Genomic DNA, 13,189 nt, shown 5'->3' on the forward strand with positions numbered 1-13,189 from the left:
TCCTCTTGGTGCGTCAGGTCTTCCTATCGCGCCTGCTGGTGGCTATGTAACAGTCCCGTCCCATTGTAGTGCCGACGCATTTACCGCACAGACCGGGGCAGTGGAAAGAGTAGGTTCAGTCTACAGTTCCAGGCATGGGTATGAACGCTTTTTATTTTTAAAAACTTTTTAAGGTGCATTGAATGAAGGTTTACAGAGCAGACAGGTTTTTCATTCGACAGTTTCTACACATTCTGAGTCATGTCCTTGACGGCAACCTCCACATCATCCTACTACCTCTCCTACTTCTTCCCGGTTTCCTTCGCTCCTCCTTTCCTAGCCAGACACGTCTATTCAACATCAAAGCAGAAAACCTTTCAGGGATCCCTTGCAATCACTCACCATGTTTAAAAGCAGCCTAGTTTTAATGGACTTATTGCAGTAAATAGTCATCAAACATTGACGACTCCACCTCCTAAGCTGGCCTTCATGACCGATAAACTCAGCACAGAAAGCATTCAGGGAACAGGCTTCTAAAGAAGTCTGCATGGGTGCCCACTGGGCTTGCTCTTCCAGGGTGCCAAAACCCCAAAGCCCACCAGGATACTCGATCATGTCTCACTGCCCATCCCTGCCTCTGTGTGGAGGCGGGGAAAGTTAAGGTTCAGGAGAACCCACTGTTCCCACTGCCCGATGATAGCTAGATGTGCACATGCTGTAAAGATGTAATGCCCCCCCCCACCCCCATCATGAGCCCAGGTCTGCTCTACAAATCCGGCTAGACCCGAGCACGCACACTGGTACAGAGCTCTCGACACACGGAACCCAGGACAGAGAAACGCCTCGGGAACAACAATGGGAGTAGCAATACCCTGAGGGGAAGGGGAAGGTGGTGGGGAGAAGGGAGGAACTGATCACAGTGATCAACGTATAACACCCCCACCTCCCAGGGGGCCAAACAACAGAAATGTGGGTCAAGTGAGACAGCAGATGGTATAAAGTATGAAAATAATAATGTATAATTTAGCAAGGGATCGTGAGGGTCAGGGAGGGAGGGGGAAAGAAGAGCTGACGCAAAGGGCTCAAGTAGAAAAGAAGGCGTTGAAAAGGATGTGATGGCAGCTCGGTACAATGGATGGATGGATGGATTGTAAGATGAGCTGCAAGAGCCCCCAAATACCGTGATTTATTAAAAAAAAAATCTCCAGTGTCTGCTCACCAACCTGGTAGAGCAGCTAGAACAAGATGGGGGAAGAGTGGTAGTTGGTGTCTGTCCGAAGGGCCATCTCCTCCGTCCATGACAAACCCCCGTAAGGAAGCAGACCGGTGACTGAGCACCGCAGGGACATACCTTTAGGTGACGGGCCGGGGCTGTTGGACGCAATCTGCCTCATGCGGCCGCCGTGGCAGCTGAGTGCCACCAGCTTGGAGATGATCGCCGTCTTCCCAAAGCCTACGCTTCCAACAACAACGGCTCCCCTGTTCTCTGCCAGCTCCGTGTTCCGCAGGCTTTCCGCTATCTGGCGAAAGAGCCAATCCCTTCCCACAAACACCGAATCCGTCGTTATACTCGGCACTTCGAATAACAAGGGCTTCAACAAAATGTCTTGTGGCTTGTAGGGAGCAAACCGTGCTGGGTAAGAAAGAAATAGAAGAGAGAGCAAGATTATTTTTTTCAAGATGATCATATTTTACGCAGCCCCCCACCCCACTCCCAAATCATCCATTATGTCACGTGTTGAGTCACGAGAGTCTAGTTTTTAGGAAAGCTAAGTACTCTCTCTCAGGCTTTCTTCGTACTTCTGGCAGCCCTTGACTGACCGACCACACTGGCTCGGCAAGTGTCCTAAGAAAATGACCGTCTCTGCGTCACCATCCCTCTGAGGCGTAGGCACCAAGGGTGGGACCACGAGATGCCAAAGGCCACAGGACATCTAACTAGTTGGTCGGAAACCGTATCTAAGATCTGCTTCTCCCCCTCCCGCACGGGTTGGAGGGGCACGTTTGCCCAGAGGCAGATGCACTGCCCGTGGGGTAGAATGCTGCGTTGCTCGTGTGGAGACGGCAGCTGACCCCACGGCTGTGCGTTCTGGGTGGACTTGGGAGGTGGCCAGCAGTCCAGGGAGCCGAAATACACCCGAGTCTGTGTTGGTAACGGGAAACTTTGTGAGTACTAATCTATTTGATTTCAAAATAACCTGCTGCAGAAAGATTCCTCAACGTCACGTTCAAGAAAGAATCCCCATGGGGTGGGGGAAATGGGAAAAAGAGGAGCTGATACCAAGGGCTCAAATAGGAAGTACATGTTTAGAAAATGCCGATGGCAACATATGTACAAATGCGCTTGATACAATTGAAGTATGGATTGTGATGGGAGCTGTAAGAGCCCCAATAAAACAATCTTAAAAAAAAATAAAAGACTGAGTGGAACATCATGCATACAGGTACGTTTAAGTGAGGGTCAGTACAAAAAAGCGTTGCTTCAAAATCAGAGAACGACTTGTTAAATAAAGATAACAAAATGGGGGGTGGGAGGAGAAATATCCCCAAACTGCTGAAGATACCCCACAACACACCTTGCAGGAAAACTGCTTAGCACACACACTTCATATAATTAAAAAAAATACAGCTGATGACAGACCTCCCTCCGTAGTTTGTGAATGAGCCTGTTACAGCCAGGGTCACAGAGGGTGCCAGGGAAAAATACCTTTAGCTTCCTGTGGCCGGCCTCCTGCCGTACTGTGCCACGGTAACCGCATGGACGTTCGAAGCGGTGCATTTCGCTGCCCGTCCAAGTAGCTCAGATCTTCCAACTTGGTTGAGCTTGTCGCTGTAACATTAAATCAGTTTAGTCTCTTCCTAGTTGAGCTTAATGTCATACCCTAACAACTTCATGGTTTAGACGCCTAGAGCAACTCAGTTCAGGCTTCCAACGAAATTCACTGCAAGGTGTGTTGGGTTTGCTTGCCCCGCTTACTTGCCCAGTGACATGGTTTATGGTAACTGTTGTTAGGTGCATATATGTGTGTTTGATGGGTGTGTCTACAAAGCAAGCTCACTACATTTAGCTCTGACCCAATCAACAGTTTCAGCGTGCACGGACACCTGTACAACATATCAAGGGTGTAAACACACACGATTTACTTTATAAATTGTGTTATAAAGTAGCCAGCACGAAAGAAATACAGGCAGGCCTGGAAAGCAAACGTGCACATGGTTTTGCCTTTAACCAACCCCCTTCCTATTTCCATGTCCATCTTAGGTCGCAGTGAGAGACATCGAAATAAAATTAACCCTATGCATTTTTCAGATTAATGACTGAACACAAATCCACCACTGTCTTCAGACATGATCATCTTCCAGGATAACAAATATACCCACAATGTGGGGACAAATGAGGAGGCTACACAGAGTTGCATTCCGAAGTCTATGACTGACAAGGACTAATAAAAACATCAGTGGGACCAACTTGTGAGGGAGCAGAAGTCAAGCTGGGCCATCTGTCTTGTGGACACATTCTGGCTACCTTATAGGCGCCAATATAGCACCCAGCTGCCACCCACCCTGTTTCCCCTACTGTCAGGCTGCAGTACCCCTCCTCCTCCCTCTTGGCAATGGCCCCCTGCTGGGCTGGCTAAGCGGAAGGCTGGCAGTTCCAACTCACCCTGTGGGTAGGTCCATTCAGCAACCTAACCCCTCAGTAGGGCTGCTCCCCTCCTTGCTGCATTCTCACAGGGGCCAGCCAACACCTGCCCTATTCACCTTCCACAAGGGGCAGCCGCACACCTTAATGCTGCTTCCGGTGCACACCCTTAGCCTGTTCACAACCACACACACACACGTGGGTGAACCTCCATGCACGCAGTCTGCTACCTTGCAAACCTCTCCCCTCAAACACAATTCAGCTAAGTAATTCCATCCCTAAACCCAAACAAAGGCAGGAAAGCCATTTCTGCAGTGTGTGTTTAGCTGCTTCGTAGTGGTCCTGGCTGCCATCTTTAGGGAAGCGGCTGGCCCGGCCTTTCTTGTGCAGACCCTCCATGTTCAGCCCGGGCCACCTGGGACAGTGCTGAGAGGGTTGATGGGACCACACCCACCTCCCCAATCTGCTGCCCCTGACACTGCTCGGAACATGTTCCTTGGCTACTTTCTGGCTTCACTGTGAGAGGTCAGGGTCTATCGTGTCAGGGTCCAAGTGAGAAAAGGCAGCGGCAGCCATAAAACATCAGGCCATTCACTTCCAAGCAGGAGCTGCATCTGAGCTGGACTGGCTCCCCTCTGAGGATAGCGCTCAGTTTAGCGCTGTGGACAAGTCCAAAGTTTAAGACTGTGAGACTCATCCATGTGGGCTTTGTTGCTTCTGAGCTAGATGGCAGCTTGTTTTACCACCTTCAAGCCTTTAAGACCCCAGACACTTTCTCTTTTGATAGCCGGGCACCATCAGCTTTCTTTGCCACATTTGCTTATGCACCTGCTTTGTCTTAGCGATCATGGCGGGAAGGTGATCCCAATTCTACCTTACAAATCCGGTTAGACCAGAGGATGCACACTGGTACAGATAGGAACTGAAAACACAGGGAATCCAGGACAGATGAACCCTTCAGGACCAGTGGTGAAAGTGGTGACACTGGGAAGGTGGAGGGAAGATGGGGTAGAAAGGGGGAGCCGATTACAAGGATCTACGCATAACCTCTTCCCCGGGGGACAGACAACAGAAAAGTGGGTGAAGGGAGACACTGGACAGTGTAAGATATGACAAAATAATAATTTATCAATTATGAAGGGTTCGTGAGGGGAGTAGAGAGGAATGAGCAGCTCATATTAAGGGCTCAAGTAGAAAGCAAATGGTTTGAGAATGATGAAGGCAACGAATGTACATATGTGCTTGACACAATGGAAGTATGTATGGATTGTGATAAGAGTTGTACAAGCCTCCAATAAAATGATTATTAAAATAAAGATTGTGAGACTACAAGATGTCTGAATAAAGGATTACTAAAACAAGGTAAAGAAAATGGAAGTCCCCGTCTCACCCGAGACGGTGAGACTCGATGTCTGCTTTCAGATTTCCAGCCACCACAGTCCTAGCTCCCCAGTGGGCAGAGGAGCCCCCTCAGCACCTCCTCAGCTCCGCTGGCGGCCCGCTGCCAAGCGGAAGGGCCCATCACTCAGCAGAGCGGCAGCCACCGGTCCCCTCTGTATTTGAAGGCGCTTCCAGAGCGCTGATAGCAACGCTGGCGCCGGGAGCAACACACTTCAGCTGATGAGCTCTGTGCCCTGGTGTCCCCACTGACACAGGGATGGTGACGGGGGCCACATTTGGCCTTCTCACACACAGGCCTGTAGCAGACCCTCAGTCGTCACCGGGAGAAGACTCGGACTCACTGTCAGCACGGGACAACAACTGTCTTCCCAATCCTGAAACACCATTCAGGCCCAGGAAAATCAGAGACAACGCCATAATGTCTCACTGCAACCAACCTACTGCTAACAGCTCTGCTTGGTTATACACTTCACACACACGCACACACACACACACAGGCTAACATGTGGGTGTGCAGCACATTTCAAGATCTGCAGGAAAGTGGTCTGGGGAGGGAGATGCAGGGGCTTCACCTCTTCATGGAAAGACAACTGGAAAACCAGTAAGCTCTGTTCTGAGAGCCATTGACAAGAATTTCAAAAGGAGGAAAAAGTAGTTGAAATGAGTAGACCGATCGCCCATCCTCCAGAGTACCTATGATATAAAGGATTCTCACGCGGTCTTTTTTTCCCTCCAAGGAAAAGGGGGCTTGTGCTCCACACTTGGATGGGAGGTGCGATCATAACCCTGGAGCAGCATTATGAATGAACCCCATGCCGGCAGACACCTTGGCAAAGCACATCTGGACAGTGGCCCCACCTGCAAAAGGGAGCGACTCGCTCTGACTAAAACGTTTCCCTGCAGCAGACTCGACGGCCTGGTCAAAGACACACCAGAGCCCTCGGGGACAGGCTCAATGGCAGGAAAGACTGATGGCCTTGGCACTTCACTGCATCCCCCCCAGCCCCACCACCAGAGGCCGAGTGTCCGCAGGGCAGCTGTGACCAGTGGCCTCTGCCCCTACCCGTCAAAATACCTTTCCCTCCAATGGCAATCTAGTTGGGTTAACAAACAGGCATTCCTGAGAGATCCCAGTATGAGGTCCTTTCTACATGACGTGGATCCACCTGCCTCCCTTCTAACCCTGAGCGCTGCTTACTGGGTTCTCTTCACAGCACCCCGCCGTCTACTCGCGAGACAACTGCTGCGTCTGTAGGGCTACTTTACCCGACACGAGTCCTGCCACCCCCGGGCGCTCGCCAACTGTCAAGCCAGCCCCTTGCCTTACGTTTCCTTCCAAAATTATGCTTTACGTTTATTAAGTGATGCAACACAGAAGAAAGAGGCAAATTCGTAGGCCAGGCAGGTAAAGCTGCCCCCTGTCCCCTTCCCCAGGAGGCCCAGCCCACTGGTATGTGGCCCAGGTAACGAATTAGCCCAGCAGACACCAGCAAGCCCTGCTCTAGCACCGCTGCAGCCTCCGGGAGAACCTCAGCTCACACCCACGGTCACTCCACGTGCAAAGAGACCGACCACATCAAAGACCACCAGGCAGAAAACAGCACCCGGAAAGGGGTGCTTTTAGCACTGCGAGGACGCGTGCATTCACGCTTGCATGAACGTGCTTCCCGATTTTCAAAGCTGACTACAAGTTCGCCAGGGGCTGAAGCTCTCAAGGTCAGGGGCAATTGCAGTGAGCAGGCCTGGTAAGGAGGTAAGCAGCAGCCAGGTTCTGTTCAAGGGGGCGTGGGGGCCGGGCTCGGAGCCTCATGGAGGCAGGGCACCGTCACTCCCTAGACATGATGCTCCAAATGCCTCCTCTGGAGCGAGGCCATCGACTGCCTTTGAAAGGGAAGTAGAGTGGAGCCGTGGAGCTTTTCCACCAGGGCTATTATTTACCAGTCGCCTCAGAGTGCCGCGGTAAAATAAAGCACCCAGGAACCACCAGAGCGGCCAGGTCCTTTGATGTCGGAGAGAGACACCGGGGCTCTCCTCCTCCTTGGCAGAAAAGAAAATGTAAGCAGGACCTTGGTAACAAAGAAGCACCCCACCGCGATATCCTTCTGCATTCAACCTGAGGGCTCAGAGACTGCCTTCCTTTCCCCACGCCACCTAATCTTGCTTCCCAGGCGGGACCAGACCATCCCTGACCGGTCCACAGTCCTGGGCAGGCGGGCAGGCGGGCATGTGTCTCCGCCTCGCTCGTGCCAGCTGAGCTGGTGCCAGCTGCCCCAGCTCGCTGAGCCCGTCTATCCTGCCCGGTCATTTCCTCATCAGCGCAGTCGCCCTCCAGCTGTTGACAGTTTCAGCCGTGAGTTCCATTACAGCTAAATTATACAGAAACTCGACTTTGCCTCTGTGTGATGGCACTCCATTACCCAAAAATACCCTTGAAGGCTGGATCAGAAACTCGCAGTGCTAATATGAACAATCACTCTCCGTCACAATCCCGGGGCCAGCATGTGGCTGAAAGGCACGCGGTCACACGCAGGTTTCAAACACCCAAGACCGGGGCGGGGCGGGAAGTTGTGCTTTCTCCCCTCGTACACACAGAGCCACGGGGTCCAAATCACGGGCTGACAAACTTCCAGCACCGTCCGTGCATCCTGGGCACACTCACCGATGGATGGAGACCACCAAGGCCTAGCACAGGTTAAGTGTCGGACCCAGGAGCACAAGCTGAGCTGTGCCTGCGTTAGATTCCCCACTGACTCGACCCAGAGCAGACCCTGAACATGGGAGTCCTCAGAGCTCAGAGGTCACCGGCTGGGGAGAGGGGATCCCTTACCTGCAACCGAGTTGGGCCGCGGCATGATTAGTGAGCTGGAGCTCTGGGAATAGGGAACTGGACCATCTCCAACCGAGGCTTCAGCTTTAGGCAGCAAGCTCTCCGCTGACCCAGTGTTCTCCTCCTCTGCCACCGGGGAGCAATTGTCCGCCCTGCGGTCATGAAGCACTCCCTTCTGAAGCCCCGACCTCAGGCTTCCGTCTTTGCTCCATTCCAGACTGGAGCCGCTCCGGTCATCGTTCTCGGATGAGCTTGTGATGGTGGCTGAAAGGAGAGACCAAAACACAGTGTGGGTGGCCAGGCGGTGCTGGGCGCCGGGCCATCAGGGTTACAACTGTGCACGCTCCCCCCACCCCCATGGTGATCAATGGAAAGTTTTCTGGTCCACAAAGATTTTTATCTAAGTATGTTTCATATGATGTATTTTGGTCAATTATAAGAATGTTGCTTATCAGGGGAAAAATAAACAGCGAAATCCCTCTACAGGGAAGGGAAAAGCCAAAAGCCAAAACCAAACTGGTAAGATACGGAAAAAGTTGTCTAAAGTCTCTGGGAGTTAACAGTAAATCTATGTAATTTGGAGATAATCGATTCTCTTTTTACCCAAGAAATGTTCGCACAAAAGGGGTCTTATCTAGTTAAATTCCTTCGGACCAGTAAATATCCGTTTCAAACGAACAACACTCATTTACAGGGGTGTGGGTGGGTGGGGGCTGATGTCAGATATGACAATGGTAAATTCATTTCAAAAATGCAGTAGAAAATCTATAGCAAAAAATGCCCTCCGGAAGTCAAGCAGAAGATTGGACCCTTAGATTTAAACCTGAGAACATCTGTTCCAGGTGACCTAGCTTAATTCCCCAAGTCACAGACAGAAACGGTTCCAAGCGACTAGTGCACGGGGAAGTACAAGAAACAAGGCCAGCCTAGAGTCCGAGGGATGGCAACCCTTTGTTCTTAAGCTTGGGAGAAGAGCCAGCGAATGTAACGCACGACAGAGGCAATCCTCACCGTGGTTGGTCTCTACAAGAGGCTGGAGAACACCAGTGGGCCACTTGCACCGTGACACCAGGGACCCGGCATTGGCCTGGAGTGCTGCCGGCTTCCTCAAGCACAGGGGCCATGTCCAGCGGTCCCTGTGTGGCCACTGTTGAGTAGGCCTTTACCTGAAAGCCGTTTCGGTGGGAATGCATCCAGCCAAGCACATTTAGATGCCAGCTGCTCTGTCAACACACTGTGACGCTGCGTGCTTTTGCAGGACGCAGGGGAAGGAGCCAAATCCAGCCAGTTATTTATGGAAGATCAGCGGTCTAAAACGGTTTTGGCTTGCTTCCTTTTACAATAATCTGTGAGGTCCAGTGATTAAAAAAACAAAACCATTTCCTCCCTGTGACCCCCGGGCACCTTGTCAGTTCCAAGCTAGTCTTGACTCCCAGTGGTCCACACCGAACCCCATCATCCTCTGCTTCTCCCCTTGCTGAACCTTAAGGAGTCTCCGATGCATGCCGCTGCCTTTTCTGTACACCTAGTAGGTGCCCAGTAAATGCTCGCTTATGGAATAAACGAGCAAATGAGTAAACTTCAATTCCTCTGAGGTCAGAGACCACAATCAACCTCATTGTTCCCAGGTCAAGATCACTGGGATTGGGTATCCAGCCAAAGCATAGGCATGGCCCATGGCTTCTTTCAGCATCGGTCCTTGTGCCTGCGATTTCCAAGTATTCTACTATCATCGGTAGCACAAACCCTCCTCCCCGTCTTAGAAGGATAGCTTTCGTGGTTGCTTTCAAATTCATACGAGCATAAGCAGGCGGGTGGACAAATGGGATTTGAAGGGAGTGAAAGTGTCCCACCAGCTTTTGGAAGGGGCCTTGTTTAAGAAGTGTGATTGTCTTCCTCCTACGAATACTGGTAGTGTAATAGCAGCAGCTGACACTTCTTGAAGTTTCACTCTACGCCAGGCACCAAGTGAAGTTGCTTTAAAAACATTCTCCTTTATTGAGATGATTGCGGATGGCGGGTCATTACTTATTCATGGCAACCTTGTTAATAAGCGGCGACCATCACACAATGGCAGTCTGGTAACACAGACTGTGCCACGGACCTGGATTACGAAGACAAGCCCAGGGCTTAGAGAGATCACGCGGCTTTTCCCAGAGACACATGCCACTGGGGAAATTCCCAGGCTACCTCAGTGACAAACCAAACTAAGAGGCGGGAGTGACCCATTTGGTTTTATAGTTGTGGTTTATTTAGGGGCACGTGCTCGTAAACAATAAACAATAAACAAAAGTCAATGTGACTTTTCCTCCTTTCACCTCTTCCAGATTCAGCGGCACCCTTCGCCGCTGTGAGAGGGAGGGAGGCCCGGGTTCCGTCCCCACTCCGTGCACCTCATGTGTGGCCGCCTCCCACCTGTGTGTAAAGCCGGCAGGTTGCTACGATGCTGCGCAGGTTTCAGACTAAAGCAGAAGCCAAGAAAGGCCTGGCCATCTATTTCCAAAAAGCAGTCAAGGAAATGAAAATCCTTGGGTCACATGTGGCAGCGAGGGCGGGGGACCAGGTGGTGTTTCGGTCCAGCGTGTTGCATGCAGTCGCCATGAGCCAGGGTCGGGACCAACTTGAGAGCAGCTCCCAGCAGCAGCGAGCACCATGCACACACAGACATGTGACCCACCATGGGGTGGAGGCCTAATGTGACCCTCAGGTGGTGGGAAGAGGGACTCCCAGCTTCCCTCTGCAAGTGACAGCACCAGAGGCCTCGGGGCTCCCAGGAGCACTGAGGAGAGCAGCCTGGGCAGGCCTGCAGGGTTGCAGGAGGGCACCTCTCACTGTGCAAGAGCAGGTGCCAAGACTTGGCGAATGGGAAGCGGCATGGGAGCAAGGCAAACGGGGGCAGGAAGGCCGCCAACACCAGGCACAGTGCTGGGGAGGGGAGTCCCAGGTGGGACAGCCAACTTCCAAAGGGCCAGTGCGTCTAGGAAGGGCAGGCCCCAGCAGAGAGCAGGCAGTGCTCCCGACTGCCTTTCTGATGTGCACCTGTGGGAGGTGTCCACCGTCCAGGCCCACCAGGGCTCTGAGAGACGGGTCGGCAAGCAGTTCTGCCCACCCGCAGAAGATGCCCCACAGAGATCTCCCTGCTTCACAACTCTCCCGCCCTGGCATCCAACACTAGCCCCAGCCCACATGGCCTGAAGCTCAGCCAGGGCACTATCATCTAGGCTCAGCTCCCATCAAGCCCTGAAGCTGAGCCAATGAGGCTGACAAAGGCCCGAATCAGGTTCCCCAGCACAACGGAGAATCATATCCAATAGGGACAGCTCGACTGCCTGTCCCAGGAAAAGGAAAACGGGTCCTTGCCCTAAACAACGACTCAAAACCATGCAGTCTTCTTCCAAGCCCATAGAAACTAGAAGCTCCCAGACACCTTTAGGTACAACGTTCATGTGTGTACACACACAGAGAACAAATTCTTAACTATCCTTGCTTAAAAAAACAACCCTCTAAAAAATAACACGGATGGTTTCACTTCTCCATGGGGCACTTGCTGGTCACGATCGTCTCTTAAGTCCCCAAATTCTAAGCATCACTCCTCTAGCCAGAGTAGCTCCCACCTCTGTCAGTTAGTTTGCCGGCATCCCAAGTTTGCCGGGTCTCAGCCACTCCTCAACACAGAAGCTTCCCGCGGCACACGGGGTTATCCGGCTGGGAGCCGAGGCCGCGCCACAAGGCTCAGCACGAAGCCAGGTCTGCAGGCTCACTGATGCCCGGGCGCCTCTTTGGCTTGTCATGTCATTTAAACAGTCCTTTTAGCCAGACACAGTCTCTTACCTGCCTCTGAAGTGCTAGCACAATGGACCAAGCCTGCTGGCGCAGAAACGCAAGGCTTCCGGAGCACTTTCTCAATGTATCGGGGCACATATGTGGCTGCCACCCCCATGAGACCAGGGCAAGGGTCGCTGGCCCCACTTTACAGATCGGGAAATGGACTCCGGGGAAACAGTGATCATAGTGATCTGTGTCTCTGTCTCCCACGCACACACTCGCTCTCTCTTCAACATCAGTTCTAATTCTCCCTTCCTCCTCGCCTAGCATCGCAATACGTCCAGCGGTTCTGGATTTCACTGGCGCACGAACTGAGGGCTAACAAACACTGCGTGAGAAGCGTGCCTTGGTAAAAACAGCAAGCCCTGAAGCTGCCTGAAGGTTTGCTATGGAAGGCTCTGCAATAAAACCAAACCCTTCTCCTTCCAGACTGCTCTTCGCGTTTCACTTCGGCTTTTGAGAGACCTGTCTGGTGGCAGCGATGCGCTGAGCTGCTAGCCACAAGGTCAGCAGTGCAAGCCCACCAGCCCCTCCGGGAGGCACCCGTGGACGGTCTGGTTCCCGTGACGAGCTACAGGCTGGGAAACCGACAGGCGCAGTCCTACCTTGTCCTGTAGGGTTACTGTGAGTCAAAATGGACCCCACGCAGTGAGGTTGGCATTTTTTCCTGTTCTACATAAAAGCGAGAATGATGGGGCTTTCTACTCCTGTAGAGCTCTGACAGTCTTCACAACCCACAGGGGCAGCTCTACCTTGTGCTCCAGGGTCACTAGGAGCACCATCAACTCGATGGCTGTCAGTTTAGTTTTGGTTTGGGATCTAAAACGGCCCATAGACAAAGCAGACTCGGCACCTCCTAGGATGAGGCCCGAGCTGATTCAAATGTGCAGTGACGCTGAGAGGCCATGATGCAGAGGCTACCAGGGAGGATTCATCCAGCCAATAGGGTAGCGGGCCAGGGTCCAATGGATCCAACTCAAAGGATAAGTTTCAAAGAGCACCAAATACAAGGGAGCTCCATAATGTCCATGGGTAAACAGAACGTTACGGAATGGTGTTTTGGCGTCCCCTCGTATAGGCCACGTAGAACAGAATTCTCTCTCTCAGCTGAACAAACGAGAGAGGCAGAGTTCACGGCAGTGCGGTTCAGACCCCAGCTCCCGCTCTTCTGAGGACCCACCAGGAGGTTTGACTCTCCAGGACCCGAGCCCGGAAGAAGTGCATTTCACCTTCATTCTGCCAAGGAGCCCTGGGGGTGGTTATATATTGGGCTGCTAACTACAAGGTCAAAGCCACTCCTCAGGAGAAAGACGGGGCTTTTTACTCCTGTAAAGAGTCACAGTCTCGGAGACCCCCCCAGGCGTCATTCTACCTTGTCCTATAGAGTCACTGAGCCGGATGGATTCGAACGGATCGAGCCTGCAACCATCACTTGAAGTATGTGAACGTGCGTCTCGCTTCCCACTGTTGGAAAACACGAGTAAAATGCTCTGCCTATTGACAAGCAACATGAA

General features: G+C 52.2%; 1 protein-coding gene across 4 annotated transcripts in view; it reads right to left on the reverse strand.

Moving 5' to 3' along the window:
- The window catches only part of TANC1 (tetratricopeptide repeat, ankyrin repeat and coiled-coil containing 1), a 299,529-nt gene that overhangs the window by 52,431 nt on the left and 233,909 nt on the right, over positions 1-13,189 (reverse strand). For all 4 annotated transcript variants that reach the window (XM_075529696.1, XM_075529694.1, XM_075529697.1 and 1 more), the window contains 3 exons: positions 7,851-8,114; positions 2,687-2,809; positions 1,331-1,612 (listed from right to left, as the gene is read on the reverse strand). In XM_075529696.1, the coding sequence (XP_075385811.1) occupies positions 1,331-1,612; positions 2,687-2,809; positions 7,851-8,114 (669 nt within the window). The remainder of the gene's footprint in view (positions 1-1,330; positions 1,613-2,686; positions 2,810-7,850; positions 8,115-13,189) is intronic.

Source organism: Tenrec ecaudatus, chromosome 13 (genome assembly GCF_050624435.1).
Source record: "Tenrec ecaudatus isolate mTenEca1 chromosome 13, mTenEca1.hap1, whole genome shotgun sequence".
NCBI classification, from domain to species: Eukaryota; Metazoa; Chordata; class Mammalia; order Afrosoricida; family Tenrecidae; genus Tenrec; species Tenrec ecaudatus.